The sequence below is a fragment of the Tamandua tetradactyla genome, chromosome 3 (genome assembly GCF_023851605.1).
Source record: "Tamandua tetradactyla isolate mTamTet1 chromosome 3, mTamTet1.pri, whole genome shotgun sequence".
Taxonomy (NCBI): Eukaryota; Metazoa; Chordata; class Mammalia; order Pilosa; family Myrmecophagidae; genus Tamandua; species Tamandua tetradactyla.
Genome location: NC_135329.1, coordinates 129,081,664 through 129,109,135, shown reverse-complemented (window position 1 = coordinate 129,109,135; position 27,472 = coordinate 129,081,664). Strand labels below are relative to the sequence as shown.

The 27,472-nt window shown below is 36.3% G+C and overlaps 1 protein-coding gene across 12 annotated transcripts in view; it reads right to left on the bottom strand.

Moving 5' to 3' along the window:
- Positions 1-27,472, bottom strand: part of PKP4 (plakophilin 4) — a 291,835-nt gene that overhangs the window by 63,246 nt on the left and 201,117 nt on the right. For 10 of the 12 annotated variants that reach the window (XM_077153913.1, XM_077153914.1, XM_077153915.1 and 7 more), the window contains 3 exons: positions 15,352-15,483; positions 15,053-15,243; positions 11,674-12,226 (listed from right to left, as the gene is read on the bottom strand). In XM_077153913.1, coding sequence (XP_077010028.1) covers positions 11,674-12,226; positions 15,053-15,243; positions 15,352-15,483 — 876 coding nt within the window. The remainder of the gene's footprint in view (positions 1-11,673; positions 12,227-15,052; positions 15,244-15,351; positions 15,484-27,472) is intronic. The other 2 variants (XM_077153910.1, XM_077153911.1) reach the window with 1 other exon arrangement.

Here is a 27,472-nt window from a genome sequence, read left to right as displayed (position 1 = left end):
AGCAATGTGACATGGGAGGAAACGAAATGAACCAATGCAGGTTTTCACCACTTATTTCCCACTTGCTAAAATGAAGATCGTAGGTTCATACAACCTTATATCTGGGATACTATCTAGCCAAACTTTCTCATTTCTAAAAGGAGGAAACTGAGAGCCCAAAAGGAAACGTGATTTACTCATATCAGAGAGTTACTTCCTGACAGAGCTGAAAGGAGAGTGCAGGTTAGCACTGTTGGCTTTGTGGTATCTGGCTTTCAAGGACCGATGAGAAGTGCAATGAGAGACGACCTTGAAATAGAATGAGCCTGCCACTAACACATGGTAAAAGATGGAGTTTAGCTCACCAGGGGTCCCTGGAAGCCTATGTGACTCTAAAGATGATATATCATAATCGCAAAGTTCTCATTTGAGGATTTCAGCTTTTTACTCACTGGCAGACCTCTCATTCTTAGGAGAGAAAAAGCTCCATTTCTTTACAGGCCCATGGGTAACTTGAACAAAAGTGTAGGCACTGATTTTGGTAGTGGTGATAAAGCGAGTAGGTGAATGCACCAAGGATAATCTTATCAATCTGAGGTGCTATTTAACTCACTGGAGTCCCAAACACTAGATTCACTGCGAGATCCTGAGGGTCACATTACACCTGGGCAGGGGCAAAAAGAACACCGGATGCTCTGGAAGTTGGTCAAAACTCCCTGTTTCCACCACCTCCCTGTGATGCAAAATAAGAACAAAGTATGCTGAGCATTATCAGACTATTATATTCTCAATGAGCAAAGATCTGAAGGGATTCTTGACTGGAATCCAATGCAATAAGAAAACTTTTATAAACATTTGCTATGATTTCATGGGAAAGTTAACAAAATCAGCTCTCTTCCATTTAAAACTATAAGAAATGCCCAGCAGATATTCATTTGTCATAGGATTATTAGTGAGATGAAGTTATTTTATGTAACTGTCTATAATGGGAAATAACAGACTTAAAATTGTAATGAGATGTAGCACCACTGTTTTGTTATTAACAATCTTTTTTTAATAACAATTCTTTACCATTTTTGCTTACCTGCCCAGGTTAAAAAACAAAACAAAACAAAAACACAGCCCTGTAGATTAGCCTTTAAAAACTTGCAAAATTACATAGCCTCTATGGATTATATAGAATAATTATGTGTAAAGAGTCCACTATAACTTAGTATCATTTAAACTGGAAGACAAATAATTATATTCTATAATTGGCATTAGAAGTAATTTTCCTAAAGTATTTCCATAGATTAATTTTTAATAACCTCACTTCCAACTTCCTCTCTAAGTAATGGAAAATACTCATACTCCATATTATTATTAACCTGACCAAATGATTTCTATTAGCAATTCTATAAATAGATATTAGTTTATTTATTAGAGTGATATATTCCTTGTGATTTAAAAACTATAAGACCAGAAATAAGTAGAAATTTATCTTTCAAACATGGCTTCTTTTCCTTCTCAAAACTTTTCACAATCTGCTTTGCTTATACTGAAATGAATATTTTAGAGCATACATATTTTTCTGTAGGTAGGAATGAGTTTTATACACACACTGCATCATCATTTAAATTATCATCACCAAATATCTGAGTGCCTGAATCTACTACAAAATACTGCTTTGGGCTTATCAATTACCAAGTTATTAATCCTTTGAAATCAAGAACTGTAGCAAGTATAAAGACAGGTATGTCATTTTCTGAAGTAAGAATAAATGAAAGGAATTCACAAATTAGGATCCATATTCAGAATAAGTGGGGAGGTAGATGACAGCAGACAAAGGTTTCTTAGAACTTTTTAAAGGAAGTCCTTTGCTTCTTTAGAAGACAGCAGTATTTTTAGGAAAAAAAAATTGATGATAGCCCATGTCTAGTATTTTTTTCCTGAAACAACTCTACTCTCTCCCTCACTGTCAGAAAACTAAGCTTTTAAAATCAGAGGAGGTCAGGCCCTTGGGTTAAACATGGAAACAGTAACATGTGTGCTCTCTTCCTTGGCTGGGTTGTCTGCTTCACTATCACAAGCACAGATGTCTGCATACCTGTTTTACACATACCAGGGGTAACAAAGAAATCCTCAGAACCATTTATCTTTTAAGTTTTCTTTGTGAGGCAGGATTTCATAAATGATTCTTACACCTTGCTGCATACTTTTCAGAGGTATGGCAGAAAATATTTAAGCCAAGTACACACCTCTGGTAAGTGAATGAAAAAGCTGGTTTTATTTCTACTAGGAGTTTCTTTGAGATTGAAATCAAGCTCAATATTAATTCTTCATGAAAATTAATCTAATAGAAAATCTCAAAATTGTTTTAGATATCCCAGAAGCCAAAAGAAAAACTGATTAATAAAAAAGATTTTGCTACCCAATGATTAAGGCTTCTGTATATAAAAATACTAAAAACAAAATTAAAAGACAAATTGCAAATGGGAAAAATACTTCAGAAATATATTAGAAAAGGCTAATTTCTTTCAAGTATAAAAAGCCTTTACAAATATAAGAATTGACAAAGATCTAAACTTGTGGTTTGCAGGAAAGAAGGAAACAACATGGCTAATAAACATGAAATCTTCAACCTTGGTCCCAACTCAACAAAGCCATCCAACGAGGTGGAGCAGACTGGCAGATATGATGATATTCAGTTAGTGAAGGTATAGGCAAACAGCCAACCTCTATGAACTATCTGTGGAAACACAAGCGCTGCAACCTTCTCAGAGAGCAATCTGTCAATATTTCTTAAAGAAAGAATGCACGCATACTTTGATCCAGCAATTTTACATCAAGGAATGGATCCCACAGTCATCTTAGTACCTACACACAAATATACAAGAAGAAAAACTATATTGCATCCTTGTCTCTGATAGCTAAAAGTGAAAAACAACCAAAATGTCTACTTACAGGGAAGTGATTAAATAAATTATCATAAACCTATAAAATAAACCCATAAAAACGTGCAACTATTAAGAAAGAATGATGCCGAATGCTCAGGAATATTAAGTGAAAAGAACAAGTATAAACAATATGTAGAATTCCATCCATATAAATTAAATTAGGACAAAACAGTGTGAATGTACAGCTGTATTGCTCATATACGTAAACAGATATTCTGGAAGATAAATGAACTGTTGAGTGGGATTAGATGACGGTAAAAGAAGAGCTTAAGGGTCCAAGACAGTGGCTTCCAGAAGTGTAGATTTTAGTTTGCCCTACAGATCAGCCAGGAAATAACCAGGAACAGTACAGAACAACTGCTGGGGCCACAACAGTGACCGGATACACGGCGTACCCCAGTCTGGACAAGCTGGACTGGCTGCAATCCTGCCCAGAACCACGAGTCCCCCAAGCCGTGGAGGCCAGCGCCCTACCCCAAAGACTACTTCTCAGAGGGGAAAGGAAAGAGACTTTATTAACAGCCAGGGGCTGAGCTCAACCAAGCTCCAATTATGGAATTAATTAATGAATTCTGACTACTAAAGATAGACCCCCAGCTCAGCTGAACCTCGAGTAAAAGCTGAGGTTGCTGTTTTTTTCCTTGGCACAGAGGGGGCAGGGCTGACAGAAAAAGAAACAAAAAACACAGAGTTTTTTTTTGGATCGGACAGCACAAAATACTTGAAAAGGTCTCAGCCCTGAAGGAAAGAAGGGGGCACATAGGGACTGGAGATACAACATACCAACTTAAGCTCTTGATTGGCAAACCCAAGCGTCCTGCTCTGAAAAGGAATTTTTTTCCTTTCTTCTTTGTGGCTGTGTTTCTATGGCTTGACTGCTCTTTGCATACAACTGCAAGGTTTCTCAGGCTCCAAGTGCCCAAGGCAAGGGCAGAATTAAACTTGTCTGAGAGGCAAAGAGGCTGGTCAGGAAAAAGGAAGCAATTCCCTGGAGCCTGTGCCTTTCCCAGGAGAGGGGTTGGGCCCAGCTCAGGTGGAATCCCTTCCTCAAGGAATTCAGACCCCAGGGTCTGGAAAATTGAAGTGATTAAAGCCAGACTACTACCTCTCCTGTCTTGACCATGCACCAGCAAGGAGAGTCTGAAGTTAAAGGTACTGTATCAGTTTATGCTGGTGGGACCCACAGGCAGTCAAGCACCACATACTGGGCAGGATCGGAAAAATACAGAGTCTAGAGGCTTCATAGGAAAGTCTTTCAACCTGCTGAGTCTCATCCTCAGGGAAAACTGATGCAGGTGACTCTTTCCTCCTGAGAGGAGGCCAGTCTGGAATGGGGAAATCAGACTGGGGTCTATAATACCTAAATAGACCCTCCTAAGGAAAAAAAAAAGGCGCCATACAGTTAAGGCAAGAAACAAGAAAACAAGAACTGAAAAATTCTGATCTGTTAAACAGAATCTAAGCTAGAAGTTTAGAATAAGCTGAACTAAATGTCAAAGAACAGATAGACAACAAAGTCATCCAGCAAGAAAATCCTAGGTAAAAAAGTGAAAACAATCTCCAGAATAAACTAATTAAGGAAATTAAATGCCTAGATGCCAGCAAAAAACAAAACAAAACAAAACAAAACAAATCATACTAGGAACATTGAAGAAATGACCCAGTCAAAGGAACCAACCAACAATTCAAATGAGATGCAAGAATTGAAACAATTAATTCAGGATGTTCGAACAGAGGTAGAAAATCTCATCAAAAATCAAATCAATGAACTGAGGATGGACATAAAAAAGGCAAGGGACAAACAAAATGAAGAAATCGAAAGTCTGAAAAACCAAATCACAGAACTTATGGGAATGAAAGGCACAGTAGAAGAGATGAAAAAAAAAACAATGAAAACATACAGTGTTAGATTTCAAGAGGCAGAAGATAGGATTAGTGAACTGGAGGACAGAACATCTGAAATCCAACAAGCAAAAGAAAAGATAGGGAAAAGAATGGAAAAATATGAGCAGGGATTCAGGGAACTGGATGACAACATGAAGCCCATGAATGTATGTGCTGTGGGTGTCCCAGAAGGAGAAGAGAAGGGACAAGAAGGAGAAAGACTAATGGAGGAAATTATCACTGAAAATTTGCCAATTCTTAGGAAAGACTTAAAATTACAGATCCAAGAAGTGCAGCATATCCCAAACAGAACAAATCCAAATAGACATACTCCAAGAGAATTACTAATCAGAATGTCAGATGTCAAAGAGAAAGAGATAATTTTGAAAGCAGCAAGAGAAAAGCAATCCATCACATACAAAGGAAGCCCAATAAGACTATGCACAGATTTCTCAGCAGAAACCATGGAGGCGAGAAGACTGTGGTATGATATATGTAAGATTCTAAAAGAGAAAAACTGCCAACCAAAAATTTTATATCCAGCAAAATTGTCCTTCAAAAATGAGGGGTAAATTAAAACATTTTCAGACAAAAAATCAGAGAGAATTTGTGACCAAGAGACCAGCTCTGCAAGAAATACTAACAGGAGCACTAGAGTTGGATAGGAAAAGAGAGCAGAGAGAAGTGTGGAGAAGAGTGTAGAAATGAAGACTACCAGTAAAGGTAAAAAGAAGAAAATTAGATATGACATATAAAATCCAAAAGGCAAAATGGTAGAATAAAGAATTCCCTTATAGTAATTACACTGTATGTTAATAGATTAAAGTCCCCAATCAAAATACACAGATTGGCAGAATGGATTAAAAAACAGGACCCATCTATATGCTGTCTACAGGAGATACATTTTAGACCCAAGGATAGACATATGTTGAAAGTGAAAGGTTGGGAAAAGATGTTTCATGCAAACAACAATCACAAAAAAGCAGAAGTAGCTATACTAATAGCCAACAAATTAGACTTCAAATGTAAAACAATTAAAAGAGACAAAGAAGTACACTATGTATTAATAAAAGGAACAATTCATCAAGAAGTCATTACAATTATAAATATTTATACATCAAGCCAGAGTGCTCCAAAATACATGAGAAAACACTGAGAAGAGATAGACACATCTACCATAATAGTTGGAGACTTCAATTCCTCGTTCTCATCAATGGACAGAACATCTAGACAGAGGATCAATAAAGAAACAGAGAGTTTGAATAATACAATAAATGAGCTACACTGAACAGATATTTATAGAATTGTACACCCCACAACAGCAGGATACACCTTTTTCTCAAGTGCTCATGGATCATTCTCAAAGATAAGACCATATGCTGGGTCACAAGCAAGTCTCAATAAATTTAAAAGATTGAAGTAATAAAAAACACTTTCTCAGATTATAAAGGAATGAAGTTGGAAATCAATAACAGGCAGATGGCCAGAAAATTCACAAATATATGGAGGCTCAACAACATGCTCTTAAACAACCAGTGGGTCAAGGAAGAAAGTACAAGAGAAATCAGTAAATATCTCAAGTCAAATGAAACTGAAAATACAACATATCAAAATTTATGGGATGCAGCAAGGCAGTGCTAAGAGGGAAATTTATTGCCCTAAATGCCTATATCAAAAAAGAAGAAGGAACAAAATCAAGGAATTAACTGTCTACTTGGAAGAACTAGAGGAAGAACAGCAAACTAACCCCAAAGCAAGCAAAAGGAAAGAAATAACAAAGATTAGAGCAGAAATAAATGCAACTGAGAACATGAAAACAATTGAGAAAATCAACAAAACTGGAAGCTGGTTCTTTGAGAAAATCAATACAATTGATGGACCCTTAGCAATGCTGACAAAAAGCAGAAGAGAGAGGATGCAAATAAATAAAATAACAAATGGAAGAGGAGACATAACCACTGAACCCTAAGAAATAAAAGAAGTAATGAGAGGATACTATGAATGACTTTATGCTAATAAACTAGACAATGTAGATGAAATGGATAACTTTCTAGAGAGGCATGAACAACCAACAGTGATGCAAAGAAACAGACGACCTCAACAAACCAATCACAAGTAAAGAAATTGAATTAGTCCTTAAGAAGCACCCAAAGAAGAAAAGTTCAGGACCAGTTGGCTTCACATGTGAATTCTACCAAACATTCAAGAAGAATTAGTACCAATCCTGCGCAAACTCTTCAAAAAACTGAAGAGGGAAAACTTAGAGGGAAGGCTGCCTAACTCATTCTATCATATCAATATCACCCTCATCCCAAAGTCAGGCAAAGATCCTGTAAGAAAAGGATATTACAGACCAATCTCGCTAATGAATATAGATGCAAAACTCCTCAACAAAATTCTTGCAAATTGAATCCAGCAGCACATTAAAAGAATTATACAGCATGACCAAGTAGGATTCATCCCAGGTATGCAAGGACATTTCAATATAAGAAAATCAATTAATGGAATACACCATATCAACAAATCAAAGCAGAAAAACCAAATGATCATCTCAATTGATAAAGAAAAGGCATCTGACAAAATTCAATACCCTTTCTTGTTGAAAACACTTCAAAGGATAAGACTAGAAGGAAACTTCCTCAACATGATAAAGGGAATATATGAAAACCCCACAGCTAACATCATCTTCAATGGGGAAAAACTGAAAACTGTCCCTTTAAAATGAGAAACAAGTCAAGGATGTTCACTGTCACCACTGTGATTCTACGCTGTGCTGGAAGTTCTAGTCAGAGCAACTAGAAAGAAATACAAGAAAAAGAAATACAAGGCATCAAAACTGGAAAGGAAGAAGCAAAACTCTCACTGTTTGCAGATGATATGATGCTATATGTCAAAACCCCCCAAAAATCCACAGCAAAACTATTAGAGCTAATCAATGAGTACAGCAAAGTGGCAGGTTACAAGAGTAACACTCAAAAATCTGTAGTGTTTCTATACACTAGTAATGAACAATCTGAGGAGGAAATCAAGAAAAAAATTACATTTACAATTGCAGAGAAAAGAATAAATATTTAGGAACAAATTTAACTAAGGATACAAAAGACCTATACAAAGAAAACCACAAGAAATTGCTAAAAGAAATCACAGAAGACCTAAGTAAATGGAAGGGCACACGTGTTCATGGATTGGAAGACTAAATATAGTTAAGATGTCAATTCTACCTAAATTGATTTATAGATTCAATGCAATACCGATTAAAATCTCGAAAACTTACTTTTCAGAAAAAGAAAAACCAATAACCAAATTTATCTGGAAAGGCAGGGTGCCCTGAATAGCCAAAAATATCCTGAGAAAGAAAAATGAAGTCGGAGGTCTCACACTACCTGACTTTAAGGGGCATTACAAAATTACAGTGGTCAAAACAGCATGGTACTGGCATAAAAATAGATACACTGACCAATGGAATCAAATAGAGTGTTCAGACAATCTCATCTATGGACAACTGATCTTTGATAAGGCAGTCAAGCCAACTCACCTGGGACAGAACAGTCTCTTCAATAAATGGTACCTAGAGAACTGGATAGCCACATACAAAAGAATGAAAGAGGATCCATATCTCACACCCTATACAAAAATTAACTCAAAATGGATCAGAGACCTAAACATTAGATCTAAGACCATAAAACTTTTAGAAGAAAATATAGGGAAATATCCTATAAATCTTATAGTAGGAGGCAGTTTCCTAGTTCTTCCACCCAAATCATGAGCATTGAAGAAAGAAATAGATAAATGGTAACTCCTCAAAATTAAACACTTTTGTGCATCAAAGAACTTTGTCAAAAAGTAAAAAGACAGCCTACATAATGGGAAACAATATTTGAAAACAATATATCAGATAAGGGTCTAGTATTCAGAATATAGAAAGAGATTGTTCAACTCAACAACAAAAAGACAAATAACTAACCCAAATACAAAATGGGTGAAAGACGTGGACAGACACGTCTTAGAAGAGGAAATACAAATGGCTAAAAGGCACATGAAAAGATGCTCAAGTTTCCTGGCTATTAGAGAAATGCAAATCAAAAGCACAATGAGATATCATCTCACACCCACCAGAATGGTCATTATCAATAAAACAGAAAATGAGAAGTGCTGGAGAGGATGTGAAGAAAGAGGCACACTTACCCACTTTTGGTGGGAATGTCAACTGTTACATCTGCTACGAAAGACAGTCTGGTGGTTCATCAGGAAGCTAAGTATAGAATTGTCATATGATCTGGCAATACCATTTCTAGGTATCTACTCAGAGGACGTGAGGGCAAGGACACAAATGGACATCTGCATGCCAATGTTTATAGCAGCATTATTTACAATCACCAAGTGATGGAAACAGCCCAAATGTCCATCAACAGACGAGTGGCTAAAGAAGCTGTGGTATATACATACGATAGGATATTATGCAGACGTAAAACAGAATAAAGTCATAAAGCATATAACAACATGGATGGACCTTGAGAACATTATGTTGACTGAGATTAGCCAGAAAGAAAATGACAAACACTGTATGGTTTCACTGATATAAACTAACATTAATGAATGAACTTGGAAAATTTCAGTTTAAGAACAGAGATCATCAGGAGATAGAAATAGGGTAGATTTTGTGTAATTGGAGTTGAAAGGATACATTTGTGCAACAGCACTGATTATAAAAATTCAGAAATGGGTAGCACAATAATGTTAGTACACTGAATGATGCTGAATGTGAGAATGGTAGAGGGAGGAGGGCTGGGGGCACAAACGAAACTAGAAGGAAAGACAGACGATAAGGACTGAGATGGTATAATCTAGGAATGCCGAGAGTGTACAATGATAGTGAGTAAATGTACAAATTAAAAAATGTTTTTATATGAGGAAGAATAAAGGAATATCTATACTGCAGGGTGCTGAAAATAGATGGTAATTCACAGTTTAAAACTTTAACTTAGGTTGAGACTAAAGAAAAAATATTTGGTACAAAATTTATGTTTTGACCAGTGCATATCCTAATATAATTTATATGGACAATTTAATTGAACACCATAAGTACATGGAACCTTAAATAGGGCATGAAATTTTGTAGATTTGTCCAATGTGATGCCCTGATACACCCCAGAGTGATTTGAACAGAATAAAACAGTATTTACAAAGTCCTTTCTTACAAAGAAAGGGGGAAAATTCAACTTCCCCATCTGGAGAATTCCTGATATTCTTGCAAGAAGTGGGGACAACCAAATCAATAGGCTGAGCCCTCAATCTTGGGGTTTGTTCATATGAAACTTAATCCCGCTAAGGATAGACTAAGCCTACTTAAAATTAGGCTTAAGAGTCACTCCTAGAAAACCTGTCTTGTTGCTCAGATGTGGCATTATCTCCCTCTCAGCCAACATGGCAAGCAAACTCACTGCCCTCCCATTCTCTAGGAGCGACATGACTCTCTGGTAACGTGGGACAGAGATCTTATAATGAGCTGGGACTCAGCATCAAGGGACTGAGAAAACCTTCTCGACTGAAAGCGGGAAGAGCAAAATGAGAAAATAAATTGGCAGTGACTGAGAGATTTCACAGAGTTGGGAGGTTATCCTGGAGGTTATTCTTACGCATTTTACAGATATCCCCTTTTTAGTTTAAGGTATATTAAGTGTTGGAAACTGTAGAGCTGTGTTCCAGTAGCCACGTTTCTTGAAGATGAAGGTATAATGATACAGCTTTCGCAGTATGACTATGTGATTGTGAAAACCTTGTTTTTCTTTGCATCTGATGCTCCTTTTATGTACAATATTGACAAATGAGTAAAAAATATGGATTAAAAATAATTAAATATTAAGGGGAACAAATGTTAAAATAAATTGAGTAGATTGACATACTAGCGAACAATGAAAAGGAGTGCTAAGAGGTATACAAAAAAATTAAGGGAACGAAGGTTAAAATCTATTAAGTACATGGAGTTTTTTCTTTTTATTTCTTTTTCTGGAGTGATGCAAATGTTCTAAAAAATTATCATGGTGATGAATATACTACAACGTGATGATACAATCAGTGAGCCACTGACTGTACACCATACATGGAATGTTCATATGGTAAGAATGTTCATGTTTGTATGTTGTTTTGGTTTGATAATACACAGAGCTTAAGACTTCCACTTCTCATTGCTTATTGTGCTGTATAGTTAAGAAGTTTTTTTACCATTGTGTGTATGTTATCTTCAAAATGTAATTTAAAAAAACTAAAGATAAACTTCATTTTAATGAAAAGAACAAAGGCTTTACATTATTTGGGAAAGACTCTATGAGAAAACCTTGAAGGAAACAATTATCATATTAGGACCGAATAATCTTTCTGATTTAATCCAAATGGCATGTGAAGGTAATTCATAAGAACTTTGTGCATTTCCCATTGAGACACCATAATCAAGCAGTAGGGGGAAAATTCATATTCATCTATACTATTAAAGAATTTCTAATAAAATATATTTAAACATTGAAAAATATATTCTGACACCACCCTTTAACATGATTTAAAGGTAAGCAGGCTGAAATCAACAAGCATTTTAGAATTTCACCCAATTCTTCTGAAATGCAAAAGAGGTCATTTTAAACCCTAATCTTTTGAGGGAGAAAATGTACTCATTCTAAATGAAGAGTTCTACTGATATAAATAATTACATGATTTTATACATTAAGAATTGCGAAGCCTCAAGGACAAGGTAACCTGAAATCTACAGTATAAATTTTGAAATAAAAACATGAGCTTTCACCATGCTAGTCTTCTCTGTTTTAGCTATGGTTGCATGCAAGATATCCTCACTGGTTTTATGCAGATTTCACCTCTTACTCACCTGTCAGGCTGTCTGGTCGAGGTGGAACCATCCTCTCGTAAATGTCATACTGGGGCTGTCCAAACTGCTCCATATCATGAACAGTCCTTTGCAATGAAGGTCCCAGATGCTGTGGTACAGCAGTCATCCCTGAGCGTTTGGGGGATGATGATCCCAACTGGCCTTGGGATGGTGAAGCTACTCGGGTCTGTACATCCGTCAGGGTTAATGGGGATCCTACTCTGGTGGTGGTTTGGTACTGAGAGGTTGGTCCATTGGGATTGGAGGGCTGCCGGGAGGAGATGGACCCAATCCGTCGTACAGCTGTTGGGGAGGCGGGTCTTTGTGTGGAGTACGGAGAGGCGGCCCGCTGGGCGGGCAATGTGGTGGAAGAGTATGCGCTGGGGTTCAGTGGTCGGGAGTCAGTTACTGATGGAGAGCCAAATCCAGTTCCCAGAGAAGTTCTCAGTGACCCCCTTGAAGGAGAAACGCCTGTGCTGATAACATAAGAAGGAGACTGTGCTCTAGATGGAACTGAACTAACTCTTCTCATGGCCGGATTGGCTACTGATGGCTGATAAAAGGGGGGAAAAAAGAGAACGGGTTTATCCAGGGTTTTGTGTCCACTGCCATTACAGAAAAAAATATACACAGCTCACAAAAGAATGTAATTCACTATTTATTTTAGGTGCTGAAGTTCCTTTTCCTTCTTATACTTGAGAGTTGGATTTAAAATTTTCCTCATTGTTTTTTTCTGGTTCTACATATGTGTGTGTGTATGGTTTAATCTCTGCTTTTTCTCCTTCAGAATACTAAAATCAATCCATAAAACGATATCTGATGATACTTAATATTCCTTTTTCTTTTGTCTTTACATTTTTTACCCTCCAGCTTATGCATTTTTCCCAAACAAAAAATATTTTATTTCAAGTACTACAAATAATTCCAAGCTTGAAGGGTGACTGGAGTGGCATACTTACTTTGTTCCCTGTGATTCAAAGTTTGGCCAAGGTAATGCATTTATGTAAAGCAAAAGAAAAATATTTTTTTATTACATCAATCTAACTGTAGCTGGTGGAGTATCTATGATTGTTTAGTTTTTATAGGTTGGGTCCATTAACAAAAGGAACATGTTCTTTCAACATGGAATGAATAAATGCTTGGACAGAATTGGAGTCTAATGCTCTTCCCTGTGAATTTACCCTCAAGGGACTGCTTGTCTGCACAGGTGCTCTAACTAAATTTGTTTCTTTAGCTAAAGTGTGGCTTCTAGTGATGCCAGTCATTTTCTACCTCCTTTGATCTATATGCTCTTTAACTGATGAATTTAAAGAGATTCAAACAAGGGCGCCCCAACATCTCTTCCAGCAGGAGGACTGCTGAGGGTTTCTTGACCTAGCCAGTCAGGAAAGACCAGAATGAAAACTGAAGACCATTTCTGCCAAGGCTGATCCCACTATGAGGCTACTAACTCCTGAAAACAGTGGGTCACAGATCCTTTCCTTGATGCTCCATAACAATGAAGAAGAGTGGTAACTAGCTAGAGAACTGGCCTGAGGGACACAGGCAGTGGACAAAGAAAAGCAGAAAGAAAGACTAGGGCTCTTTGCCAAAGGCCCAGGCTGCCTGGTGGGACTCCCAGTGGTTGTCAGGGCACAGTTGTCATCAACTCCCATCCAGTCTTCAGTTTAGGAGTGATAAGGGAAGAAGCAGGGATTAGATAAGGACTTTGTATACCCTTGCAGTTGTCACAAGAGGAGGCATATTTTGCCTATAGGTGGGATGAACAAATATGAAATATCTTCTCTGAGACCTCATGTGTGCTCCAGCTCAACAATTCTGGGAAGGCAAAAGACATGGAGAGATCTAGAAAGAGACTATGATGGTAAATAAATAAGCAGTCAAGGAAGAGAGGGCTTAAAATTAGTAGATAGTTGAAAAGTTAAAATTCGTACTGGGGATCTAATACTGTTCTAAAAATAAGAAATGAAAATCCCACTATGAGTTGTCAACTACCAAAATGGGATGACATTTGGCCTAGATATTTAGAAAAATGTGTTGCCAGACTATTTGCAAAGTAAGATTTAGAGGTCCCCTTGCAACATGATTCCTTAGCTTTAGGAAGGGACTAAAGCTGCAAGTTCAAAACAAAATTAAAAAGAGGTTCCATGATAACTTTCACGGAAAAAAAAAAGAAACTTCTATAGTTAAGGTAATTATTGTTCAAAAGTGTGACTTTAGACATACTGACATAGAAACTGGCTGAAGGAGAAGAGCTGCCATAGGCATTCAGTCCAAAGCTTCTCAATGTTCTTCACCACAGCATCCCTAACAGCAGAGGAGTAAATGCACAATTGGAGAACTGGGGGTGTAGCTTGAAGTAGCTTGCTGCAAGCACAAGTTTCCTTGTTTTGGCTTAAAGAATTATGCACCATATCTGTATTTGTTTTAACATGAAAATGTTTCAAATTACTTAAAAGTATTTCCCTAAATCTTTGAATGAAAATGCCCAAGCAGCACTGTGTTTCTCTCACTGCTGCGAAACTGCAGGCTTCCTGTACTGCACTGTCAGAAGCAGAGCTTTAGTCTAACTGCTTTGATTATGTGCCCTTTTTCAGTTCCAAAGATATCACTGGGATCCCTGGACAGACAGTTATCTTCAGTGGTTTCTGCTGTTCAGGACCCCTACCACTTCTCTTAAACCTGGCATATGCTGGTGGACTGACGTAAATAAAGTATTAATAAGGGATGAGCTAAGGAGTACCTATAAATATATATGCAATATTATTATTTTTTGGCTAACAAGTAAAAGAATGGGTATTTGCCAAACAATAACTCTCTATAAGCAGGAGTATCTATATTCTAGCAAAAGATAAATGTGCTTTCACAGACTAATCCAGTGATGAAGGCAAAAACTTTTGATTAGAATGGGTAGCCCGATGAAGGCAAAAACTTTTGATTAGAATGGGTAGCCCCATTATATGCAGATGTGAGAACAGCACTCTGTCCTTCAGTTTTGGTTATAGAATATTTTAGCTTTAGTACTTTTAGAAACTCATAAACCCATGAGGTACTAAAACATACTGCTCGGTTCAATCACACACTTCCTGGAAAACTCTCCTTATGCCAAACTTGTTGCTTCTAGAACAATTATTCTCCTATATCTGGGAATTTATCAGAATTCATTACTAGGGGCTAATGAACAGAAGTTAACATATTTTAGGTTTCATGCCCAAGAATGCCTTAATATCAAGACTCTAAATAGTGTAAAATGACTTTGCTATTTTATTCTATAAATTCTAAATTGCATGAATGGATTTTACTTTTAATAAAGAATATCTATAACAGATATTCAACTAGTAGGGTATTTCTTCCAAATGATCTTGCATGCTTGGCTTACCTGAACCAGAGTTTGACCTTCAGCTCTAGAATTCCTCACTAAATGGTTGTTAGTTGATCCTATGAATGAATGCTGCTGTCTGTTATCTGTCTTGCTCACGTTCTGGCTGTTGTGGAAACTCCCTGCTTCCTGGTATCCACTGTCAGAGTAAGAATTCATTTGTGTCGAACTTCTTGAGTTACCCAATGATCCTGTAGGAGTGAAAACAGCAGGAAATATTCTTAAACACTTCTAATGCTCATTCTCAAAAAGAAAGCAGTAAAAGCAAAATGTAATACTTAAGAGATAATACAACAGACCCTCACTTTCATGGAGAGAGGTCTGTTCTGGTGAGTAGGGGGTCCCTTGTTCTGGTTCTGTCCTGATGAGATAGGTGTTGGGATGGACAGCGTCAGAAACTCGAGGTTTGCTTACACCAGTGTTTGGCACATCTGCAAGAAGATAAATTTAATCAGCTAAATCTAATGGCAATATTACACAAAAATTCGCTTAAAAAGGTTCAGCCATCTGTAAGTAACACCTTGTTTATATAAGCAATTTTCATCTTAAACTGCACGATCATTGAGTTTGTCTGTATTAAAGTGTTCCACAATTACACATACCGAACCCGCGGCAGGCAAGAGTTCTGCCACTGAGCCACTGTTGCATTGCCCTTAAAAATTGCTTTTGTATACTTTTGGGAACATAAGTATTTTTTTTTTTTTTACTTTAATTTTTTTTACCTGGGCAGGCTCTGGGAATTGAACCCGGGTCTCTGGCATGGCAGGCGAGAATTCTGCCACTGAGTCACCATCGCCCCACAATTATTCATAATTTATTAGTATATTTTGCTGAATTTTGTGAATGTTGTTCATACCGATTACAAGCCCCAGATTAATTTACACACTATATTAAATCAAAATCTGAAAACTGACTTTGTTTACCCTTGGAAAACTCATCTCTCAGATGATGTTCTCCAAGAGGATTAACATCCAACGATGGCCAAGTAGCTAACAAATGATCCTATCCCCAACGTTTTAAATGAAGATTTACATAGCATCCACATTATTCAGATAAATGATGAAATCTTTGAAGGCAGCGCTTGCTTTTTACATTTTATGTCTATATTTTATATTTTATGTCTACAAATCAAGGAAACTATAGTTTTACAGTGGTAAACAAAGGAAATTTTAATTTCTTACCCAACTACTTATTTTATTCTTTTAGTCATTTCCCAAATCGATCTAGACAAATATAACTTGATCACTGCTTCCTGTAGTCAAATCTATCTCTCTGTTTTATTTCCAACTGGATCACTTTGCCACCTTGAACTAAAAAACAAAAACGAAAACAAAAAAACCCACCTACTACTTCCCTTCTTTTCCATGTCAAATTCTACTTTTTATACTATTAATTAAGGAGGAATAACAGGTCATGCCACTTGTCCCTAATTCCATTCATTTATATCCTCTTTTCTCTAGTATTTTCAAAAGATATTTGTACATATTCTAATTATCTTCACAATAAGCCTTGCTTTCCTTAAATTAATCCCTGTGCTGCTAACAGTGTTTTAGGAATGCTACTTTACTCTCAGTTAAAGATTTAAACTAAGCCCATATAACATTCCAAGTTCACCACATGATCCTCAGGACTTCAGTATCTTCAACAGTTTTTCTTTTCTTCATCATTTATTAAGGACTGACTATATTCCACACCCTAGGAATGCAATAATGAGCAGAACAGATATGGCGTGTGTGTGTGTGCGCGCACGCACGCATCTGGGGTAAAGGAGCTTAGGAAATGTCTCCTAAAGGAAGTAACATGTAAGCAGTATCTACTCAACCACAGGAAGATAGCCAGCCATCCTGCCCACTGCCCCCCATAGAATTTACCACCGTCTCCTTCCACTAGACTATATGGGCAATGAAAGCAAGGACTTTTGTCTGCCTTGTTTACTAACCTATCTTGAGAATCTAGGCACTTCAGAAGGTCACCAGTAAATATCTGTTGAAGAAATTCCCAGGAACAATAGCAGCTTCCCTTTATGGAGTGTTGATTCATGGCTGGCATGGCACTATGCTGTGGTTTTACCTTATGGTGTTTAATAAAGATTGGCTATGCAAAGCAAAGTGAAACCTTTAGGTGTTGCCAGTCAAGCTAGTTTAAAAAGAGAATTCTCTTATGGGAGAATTGGTAAATCCCACCTCATTCGAAGACTTTACTTGATGTGAGAATTAATCTAAGGTTTTGTTTCCTAGCCTCCAGAAAGACTTACTAGAAATTCTTAAGGCTTTTAACAACCTGTCTCCTGATATATCATTTGACAGTATACTTCTAGATTATACAGTTCTGTGACAGTTCTGAATTCTTAGGTTTGGAATTTCAATGAAGATTACAGATTGTATATGGTTTCCCGAGTACATGTTGAAACATGATCTGAGTCTCTGTCAAGCTGATAATACTAGAAAGTGATGTAAGTCTTCTACTATGAATTTCCAGAGTTTGAAGTATTCTCATGTAGCAATTCTTGAAGGAATTTTATTAACGACTAAGTAAAATACATGGTTTGCCAGTCTGGAAGAGCCAGGGAATCGGACGGGCTGGGAATAACCGTACAGGAGACATCCTGAAATCAGAGTGATGCAGCAGCCTAGCTTTATTCCATCCAAGAACGGAACACTTGAGAAACAAATGTGAAACAGTAACAAATTATAGATACCAAAGATATCACTGTGGTAGCTTCAGAAATTCTCATACATAGAAAAATGTACACACTTTAAAAGAAAAAAGATGTTCAGATAGTTTTTAGCATATGCTTAATACAAGATAGAACCTGGAACACCAAAACATCAAAGCTTTTGGCTTAAAAACACCAGGTGGTGGGCACTGTTAGGATCTGAAAAATTATTACCATTGAAATAAAAAATGATTAGAGTTCTGTATATGGTGCCATATGGTGCCATCTCCCCCCACCACCCACATTATTAGAATTATTTATATAAATAGGAAAAGAGGAAGGTGCAACCTAGAAATCTGAACCTCAGCAACAGAAAAGTTAGTTTTAAAAAGCTGATAAAAAGGATTTATTTAATATGAAGCATAAAAAAACTAATTTCCATACTAGGAATAAGGTTTTTATTCACTGTTCTACCTCTATAGCAGAGCCAAATGGCAATGGATATCTGCAAAGTTAAACATCCTAAAACCTCTTCCTAGTTATTAAAAGAAAGTTAAATTGTTTCAAGAGTTTTATTACTGTTTCTTTGAAAATGTATATTTCACAAATTATATATGTATATATAAATATATGTACCCACAGTCACCATATAAACAGATGACCCCATTTCCTAATTACTGGATAAAATATTCCTTGCTATAAATGGCAAGGTTTACATTTATTAATTATGATTATTTATGCAATCTTACTTGAAGATGAATGTCTTTTAAAAATATTCTATGGGGAATAGAAGATACTAGCCAATTCATCAGAGAAACCACAGAAACATACAGAATGGGCTACTCATTTCATGACCAAGGTTGTAAACTCTAATTAGTTACCATGTTGTAATTTAGCACAATCAGCATATGAAATCAAGAGACACTTTAATAAGTAAAAAAGTTTTCAGTATATATAATACTTTTTTTAATCACAAACATGCCTTTAGGGACATCAGAATTTTGCTACATGGCATTTTCAAATATTAAATTCACACCTACCAAGAAAATGCAGGTCTAAAGTTAAAGAATTTGAACAAGCTTTAAGGTAGAAAAAAAATCTCCATCTACATCTGTGGTAATTAAATTCAGGTGTCAGCTTGGCCAGGTGACGGTTCCTCGTTCTACTGCTGTGGACATGAGCCAATAGTATGTGAACCTCATCTGTTGCTGATTATATCTGCAGGCCACTAGAAGGTGTGCCTGCTGCAATGAATGATGTTTGATTTAATTGGCTGGTGCTTAAATGAGAGACTCAACGTAGCACAGCCCAAGCAGCTCAGCACACCTCATCTCAGCACGCAGCTCAGTCCAGGCCTTTGGACATGCAGAAAGGAATCACCCCAGGGAACGTTGTTGGAACCAGAGGCCTGGAGAGAAGGCAAGCAGAGATCGCCCTGTGCCTTGTGCCTTCCCAAGTAAGAAAGAACCTCAGCTGAAAATTAGTTGCCTCTGAAGAACTATACATTAACTAAATGAATCCCCTTTTATTAAAGCCAGTCCGTCTCTGGTATGTTACATTTTGCCAGCTAGCAAACTAGAACAATATCTAAGACACAGAGATTATTGGAAGCATGAACCTTCTTGTCTGTTATGTTTTATATGAGTGTCCCAATATTGAAAAGAAAAGGGCAATTAATTAGAAAAAGCAGAAGGCTGCAACTAAGAAAACTATTAGTGGGTAAGGGATAGAAATACTGTAGGGCTATGAAAATTTGATATATATATTCTCTACCTCTTTAAGCTCATGGTAAAGATGGAATATAAACTTATTTGTGATATATGTCACAACATGTACATTAAAATATGCTAAGTAAAAATTCTAAGGCCTATCCAAACAATTTGGAATTATGAAACTGTCCCTCTTTTGTTAAGCTGTGTATCTTGCTGTTTATATTGTATGAAATGAGGGAAGTCTGTACTGTGTGTAAAATCACCATGGAAACGAGCCTTTTTAGTTAAGAGATTTTTAGTATTTGCATCTCAGTAACTAGTCTTTCACAGTGTAGCAAGCTGCAGCCTTGTGCTAGTCTCCTTGTTTGTGCCTGTTCTCAGTGGCTGGGGTATTTAAGGGTTTGCTCTTACATAAAAGATAGTGTACTGTCAGTATTCGCAGGACTCTTGGGAAAGTAATAGCACAAAATATTAAGGCAGACGACATACCCTGTGACAGTTAAATAAGTTGGATATGTCACATTTTTTCCAACTGTCTGGCCTGTGAGTTGAGGTTAGGCTATCATACTCAGATAGTGAAAAAAAAATGAGTAGAAATTTCAGTCTTCTGGACACTCAAACTCCTGTTTGGCCAGGAGACTCTCACTTCCTGTAGGACCACAGACTCAGGATGGAGCCTACTTTCTACAGAGGTGCAAAAATATTCCAGTGCCTCCTGTGGCTAAGAAAAAAGTTCTGGGGGAAATTCTGGAAAATGACCTGGGAGATGGTTCCAAAAAAGTTCTCCTTCTTCAGTCCCTTCTTGATGCACAAGACTTATTTCTACAGCAGGCAGCCTTATTATCAGAGGAGATGAGGTCATCAAGGAATACTGTACAAGAGTGGAAAAATAAATACGGTGAAATATGAAACCTAATAACATTCTTTAGTCTACAGGAGAAAGCTATAGATGGGCACTGATGGACACAAAGAATATTATAGCTATTTGGAATTTGTTGACTCAACAACCACCTATGATATTCTTTAAAAGTTGGACTTCAGTGAAATTAAATACTTCTGAGAAGGGACAGAAGAAGAACATGTTTCTTGAAACTATTTCCAGTCTAGCTCTCTTGAGTATATCTAGGTTCTTGGTTCTTATGCATACTTATAATGTTAATAAGACAATGGCTTTACAATTTTTACTCATCTAAAAAATACTGCATGAAAAGTTTTAGAAAATAGAAATTATTAATGAAGAATCTTCTAGTTTCCTTTAAACTTTTCTCTAAACATGAATTAGTCTGTGATGAAAACTGCTGTGCAAATTTTTCTGTCTGGGTTCAATTTCATAGATAAAGCAGACTTTTTATCTGTATAAACTAGTATAATATGCTTTATTTTAATTCTACAATGACATATCTGAAGAGTATTTTAGTTTGGAATACTTCCAGAGAGATCTGCTGCTCACAAATATTTGAAAATTCCTGAATTTTGTTCAAGAATACAAAACTATTCAAAAAAACTTATAGAAAAAAATCAGCCGATTAGGAGTTTCTACAAATCATAACAAAACAAGCACCTATTAAGTATTTTTAATCTGGATACTAATTAAAATATAGGCAATTTATGTACTATCAAAGGAACACTGGAAGAATAAGGAGTTAAAAATATAAAGATGAAAAGAAATGAACTACACATGCAAAGTGTTCAACATTATGTTTTAACATATGAGTATTGGGATATGGCTACTGGGATCTTCCTTTCTGTAGGAATATATATTTTTCATATATATATATATATATATATATATGAAAAAAAGAATAAGTAAGGGATTTGCTCTGTTGTAAAAAGTCAATAATATGTGGAAACTGTATTTAAGTGCTTTTTTTTTTTTCAAAGACACATTTTAATCCTTTTGGGGAAAAAATTTTTACCAAATGGGCATATTGGAAATATGAGATACATTCCTGTAGGGAATAATATTGACCATGAAAATAAATGATTGGTTCTCCTAAAATAAGGTTTTCTATATTTTTCCACTGGATTATCTTTCTGGTGGTGATTATCAGGATAAAGCAAAATGCAGATTAATTCTGGCACAAGTACAAAACATGGAATTATAGATGGCAGCCTCTCCAATTCTCCTAAGGCAACAGTTGTGAACTGAGGAAATGTCATTCTGTGTATTAAAGAGCGTTACTGGAAAAAAGGCAGCTTTCAGGTTTACCAATTTCTATTTCGTTTTAGATAGTTAATAGACACTACCTTAGGAACATTCAGATACATGTTTGCTAAAGCAAAATGCTAATACTCTTATTTGGTGGTGGACTATGTATGAATGTAGCTATACATTTATAGCATCTACAGCCAATTTTGCTTAATAAGATTCACTTAACAAAATCCCAAATATGTGCAAAACACAAATTAAACAAACATCCCTAGGCTAGGAAACTCAGGCCATCCATCTCTCAGTTGGTTTCTTCCTATTATGTTAGAGCTAACCTTCAGTATGGTCAAATCCTTTCATGGCTTTGAAACATGTCACTCTGAAATATTATCTTAACCCCAGTATTTCAAACCCTTTGTTTTAAAAATTTGCAAATTTTTAACACTGAAGATTGCAAGTATATATAGAAGTTGAGAGGAAAGTATAATGAACCTCCACATACCACACCTCAGATTTAAATACTTATCTACATTATGCTACACTTGTTCCATTTATTATCTTCTTCCTTTCTTCTTTGTTACAGATTTTAAAGGCAAAACATCAGGCCATTACACCTCTAAATACTTCCTCACGTATCTCTATAAAATAAGGAACCACAAGTGTTCCTTAATGCCATCGAATAATGAGTTCATATTTTCCTGATGGTCTCAGAGAAATGTCTTCCTTCAGTTGGCTTATTAAAGTTAGGCTTAATAAGGTACACTGATTCCATATAAGTGTTATTGTCACTTAATCTTGTAATGTAGTCCTTCATCTTATTTTCTTGTTCTTGACTCACTGAGGAAACCACAGCAATAAATTTATAGGATGTTACACATTCTGGATTTGTCTGATGGTTTTCTCATGGTGTAAAGACTCCTCTAACCCTGCTATTTCTTGCAAACAGAAGTTAGATATAAAAGCTTGGAAGTCAAACTTTCATGGTTAGAATATGTTATGGATGGTGCTATGTACGTCACATAGTGTTACATCCAGTAGTGCTACTTTTAGGGTTGCTAAGCTCTATCAGCCAACTCAGGTGGGTTTTGCCTGATCCTTCTATCATCAGGTTTACCATCAACCTTTCTTCTAATGCAGTAGTTTCAATCTTGGTTGCACATTGCAATCTCTGGCGATGAGAAGGTAGGGAGAAGATTTTAGAAACTATTGATGCCTGAGTGTCCAATTCAACCAGTTTGGCATGTGGCTCGAACACTGGGATTTTTAAAAGCACATGAGGTGATTCTAATGTACAGCTAGGGTTGAGGACCACTGTCCAAAAGGCTTTAGCCTCCACTGATAATCTTTGCTTGAATCAATTATTTCAGGGGTTGCAAATTAGTGATTTTCTAATTCTATTATTCTTTTTACACTTATCAGCTAGAATTCTTTTAGAATACTTTAGAATTCTTTAGACAAGTAATTATAGCTAAGGCTATTTGGTTATCCTGAAAATACACATTTGCTCAAGATGGGCAAGGTAAACATTAAATTCTTCTCTTTAATGACTAATGTTTAGAGTTCAGCAGTATTTCTCAAATTCTGTACACTGGGACCATCTGGGGATCTTTTAAAGAAACTGATGCCTGGTCTCACCCCACACTTGGGATAGTTGATATCCTAATTATCTCCATTGGTGATCAAAAAGGTTTTTTGCTTACTAATGGTGGTTGTTACATTTTTGTGGAAAAAAATGTATTTGATCATTTTTAGCCAGATATGAAAATAGAAGAAAGTAAAACTGCTAAGAAATATTATGAAAATTTTATGAAATTCTCAGATCAGGATGATCTCTAACCCTCATGAGAAATAATCAAATTATAGAATGGTCAGAGGGACAATGAAGGCTACACTGAATGTTCAAATTTAATGAATATTTAAAACTTATGTTTAAAAAGACTTAACAGTTAATCCATATATAAACCTTTTTTTTAAAACCTAATAATGTTAAAATTTTAACTATTCAAGAAGATTTTCACTCCTACATTCTTGGAAACATACATAGATAGGCATAAACTTGGTATAGGTAGGAGTGTATATTGTTAAATATTTTGTGTGGGCAAAATCTGACACTATTTACCCAAAGAAGTCTACACCTTTTACCCATGCAGTTCCATTTACATAAATCTAATGTACAGCAACATTCAGGCAGATGGGCAGAGAAAACCTTTACCATTGTTTGTCAGTGTGAAAAACTGGAAAAAGCAGAAATGTCTACTAACAAAAGACTGCTTACATATATTTTCCAAGCAACAGCTACTCTTAGCTATTAAAAGAATGAGGAAACTATTTATATTTTGGCACAGAAATATATACATGGTTTTACTCGATTATTAACCAAAAAACCCAAGTCATAAAGCAATGTATAGCATATCCTGCTATGTGCCTTTCTTTTAAAGATGTGGACTAAAATACACCAAACTGTTAACTCGGTGTGTGTGTGTGTGTGTGTGTGTGTATTAAGGGTATAGTCTGTGGAAATGGCCATGATGTGGGAATGAAGAAGATTTTTATCTTTTAGTCCAAGTTCTTCTAGACTTCTAATTTATCTGCTGTTTGCTTCTAGGACTGTATAGTAAGTAGTTATATTGTTTTAGGCTTTTTTTTTTTTTAATGAGAGATTTTAATGTAAAAGGTTTTTAATTGCACATTTCTAATGTATTTTTTTTTAATTAGAGAAGTTGTAAGTTTATAGAAACAGCATATAAAAAATACAGGATTCCCATATATCCCAACCCGCTATTATTAACACTTTGCATTAGTACTAAAGCAAGGTACCTTTGTTACAATTGATGAAAGAATATTATAATTATACTATTAACTGTAGTCCATACTATACATTAGGGTGTACTGTTTTTAATTAGCTAACTTACTGCAGCATCATTTTTTGAGGGAATGCTCAAGATGGCCTAGGCAAAAAAGATTTCCATTTCTTTATGATTTAGTTTTTTTTGTTGTTGGCAGTGGCTGGTTGGTTTTTAAGTTGTACTAAGGATGTTAGACTCTTGGAAAGTCAAAAACCAAAGCTCCTCCACTAACACGTCGCAGTTTGTAAACTGCCTGTTCATAAAACGTTTCTGTTTTTCCAAGGAAAGGAGTATCAAGGAGATATCCCCTAGAAGTAATAAAATAATTTTGAAGCGTTTATGCTGTATTATTTTACCTTTTTCCCTCTTCGTTGTTCTGGATTTTCTAGCTTAACAGTGTCATTTATTTGCTATCTAAAAGCATAAGTGCTCAGATAGTCCACAGTGGCTCAGCAGGCAGAGTTTTCGCCTGCCATGCTGGAGACCCGGGTTTGATTCCCGGTGCCTGCCCATGAAAAAAAAAAAAAAAGAAAAAGAAAGCATACGTGTACATGTTTTTTGCCTTTTATGAGGAGGAGAGTTCAGTGTTTTGTGTTCAGCTTTGTCTTTTTCTTAGCCTTGCATTTTTGTTTATTTTTTTTATGTGTATTTTGCTAAAACGGAGTTGAGGGAGTGTTGTCCTAGTGCTTCCTTCTATTTTCTTTTTTATTAGCAAGTCATTTTCCATTGTTCATTTCATATCTTTTAATGTTTTATTTATTTGTAAAATAAAACCCAGCTGCAGACATGTTTCTGGCACTTCAACTGAATGTAACATCTGAAAACATCCGAGTGGGCAGGGATCTGGCTCAGGCAGTGATCAAGCCACTGTTCTGTTCACAATTCACCTCATTGGGAAAAAACCAAAAAGGTAGAGAAATCGTCTGTCAGTAAAGGTTCAAGATATTTTGACATTTTTCTATACAATTAGATAGACAAATGATGACACTAATGAGGGACTATGGGAGGATCAATTTCTTATATTTGGAAGGAGGAAAAAACTAATGAAATATTTCAGGAAAGCAACCTGGTTACATTTATAAAAAGCCTTAAACATATCAAAGTACTTTAACTTAATAATTTTCTCCTAAAAATTTAGGCCATGGTGAATCAAAGTTGCAGACATAATTTTATATACAGGGATGTTTGTCACAGTATTTATAATAGTGAAAAATAAAAAACTTGCATGTTCAAAAATAGAGATACAGTTTAGATTTATAATTTTCTTCTACAGTACTTAGAATCTAGTTGTGAAGCTAATATGTATATACACTTGAACATTACGATGACACTGTAAAGCAGCATCTATGTATTCACATGTGTGCATGCATTCTTTATTCTAGTGGTGAATTACCTAGGGGCTACAATACCCAGGCCCCATACTCAGTTCACGGAATGCCTTGCTGAACAGAGTATTCATGATTCCTGCTTTCAGTATGGGCCTTAAGTGTGGGACAAAATGGGGAAATGGTACTGCATCTCAACTGGCTCCTCCTCAGCTTCAGCCAGATTTCACACCATTTCCCCATTACATCCCAAGAAATAAAAGCAGCACTTTCTCTCAGCCAACGTTCCTCTCCTGCATTTCAGCCAACGTTCCTCTCCTGCATTTCAGCCATATTCTCCCTGATCTATCAGTTTAATAGATGTGTTTTTCTTCACATTTAATTAAGGGCATTCCTTAGTACTTGCTTTTCTAAATGCTTATTGAATGTTTCCATTTACTGACCTGTAATCACCTCAAATCCAACACATCTAAAGTCGAGGCACTACCCTACAATCAGCTCTCCATCTTGACACTCCTAATTGTTTTAATGGTTCCAGTGTCCTCCCAGCCTCCAAACCTAAAAGTTATAATTGTCTGCTCCCTCCCAATCCAGTCATTCTCTAAATCCTTAGGGATCTCCTATTTCACATTTCCACATACACACCAGAGTGTGTAATACGTAATATACCTTCATTTGGTCTTTCTTGCCACTAGTTCTTTCTCTCTCCTTTTCATACCTCTGCTATTCTTCCTGAGGGCCATTTACATTATGTGAATTTTTGCTCCAAGGATTTTTAGTGGCTCCTCACCACCTACAGGAGAATTCAAAGTCCCTGGGTATCTCTACCCTATAATGGGTATCTCTAACCTGACCCATTATGGCTCTCTAGTTTTTGCTAGAAAGTTTAAATGTTCCCATGTGACACTCTTGCTCTCTCTTGTGCTGCCCACTGACAATGCCCTCTTCACAGTCTGGCCTCTGTCAAGGCCTAGGCTTCAGGCCCATCTTCTCTGTAAGGCTGTGTCTGAAGTAGACGGTTCTCTTACAACAAATTTTTCCCACACAATTACTTATTTGGTGGTTAATCACTTATTATATTATTTCATGGTATATCTTTCTTTGTATTAAATTGTTGCTTATAAGTCTTATGGTTAGGTAGCTTTTTATATGCCTCTGCCTAATCTATGGTTTTAGTAAATACTACCTTTCTTGGGAATAACTTTTTTGTAAAACACTAGGGTGCCTAGTGCACATGATGACACCAGAATCCTAGTACCAGGTTCAGTTAAACTTGGGTGCCAGGCATTTGGTGGCCTGAGCTTTACTCATTGTAAGCCTTGCTTGAAAAGGACCAGGTATTTAGATGTTTAGACCTATTACCGCCTTTATATTATTGCACATAATTGTTGGCATTGGCTTTTACATTGAAAGCTCCATGGAGACCAGGGAGAATCATGTGGGTCACGTCCATCACTGTCTCCCAGCAATAGGCACAGTCTTGGACATGTGGTGTGAGTGCTCAATAAACAGTTACTGAATGCAGGTCAGTTATCTGTGAAAGTGTCAGCATGCTCTCCTTGACACAATTCACCCTTTAAATGAGGAGAATTCAGGGTAAAAAGAAAACCTAAAGAATATATATTAATCTCATTAAAAAATACAACCAAGAAACCACAGCTAATAAGATAAGCTAATCATCTTGTAGTAGAAGCTCTAAGATATTCTATATCTGAAAACATAAAGAAAACAA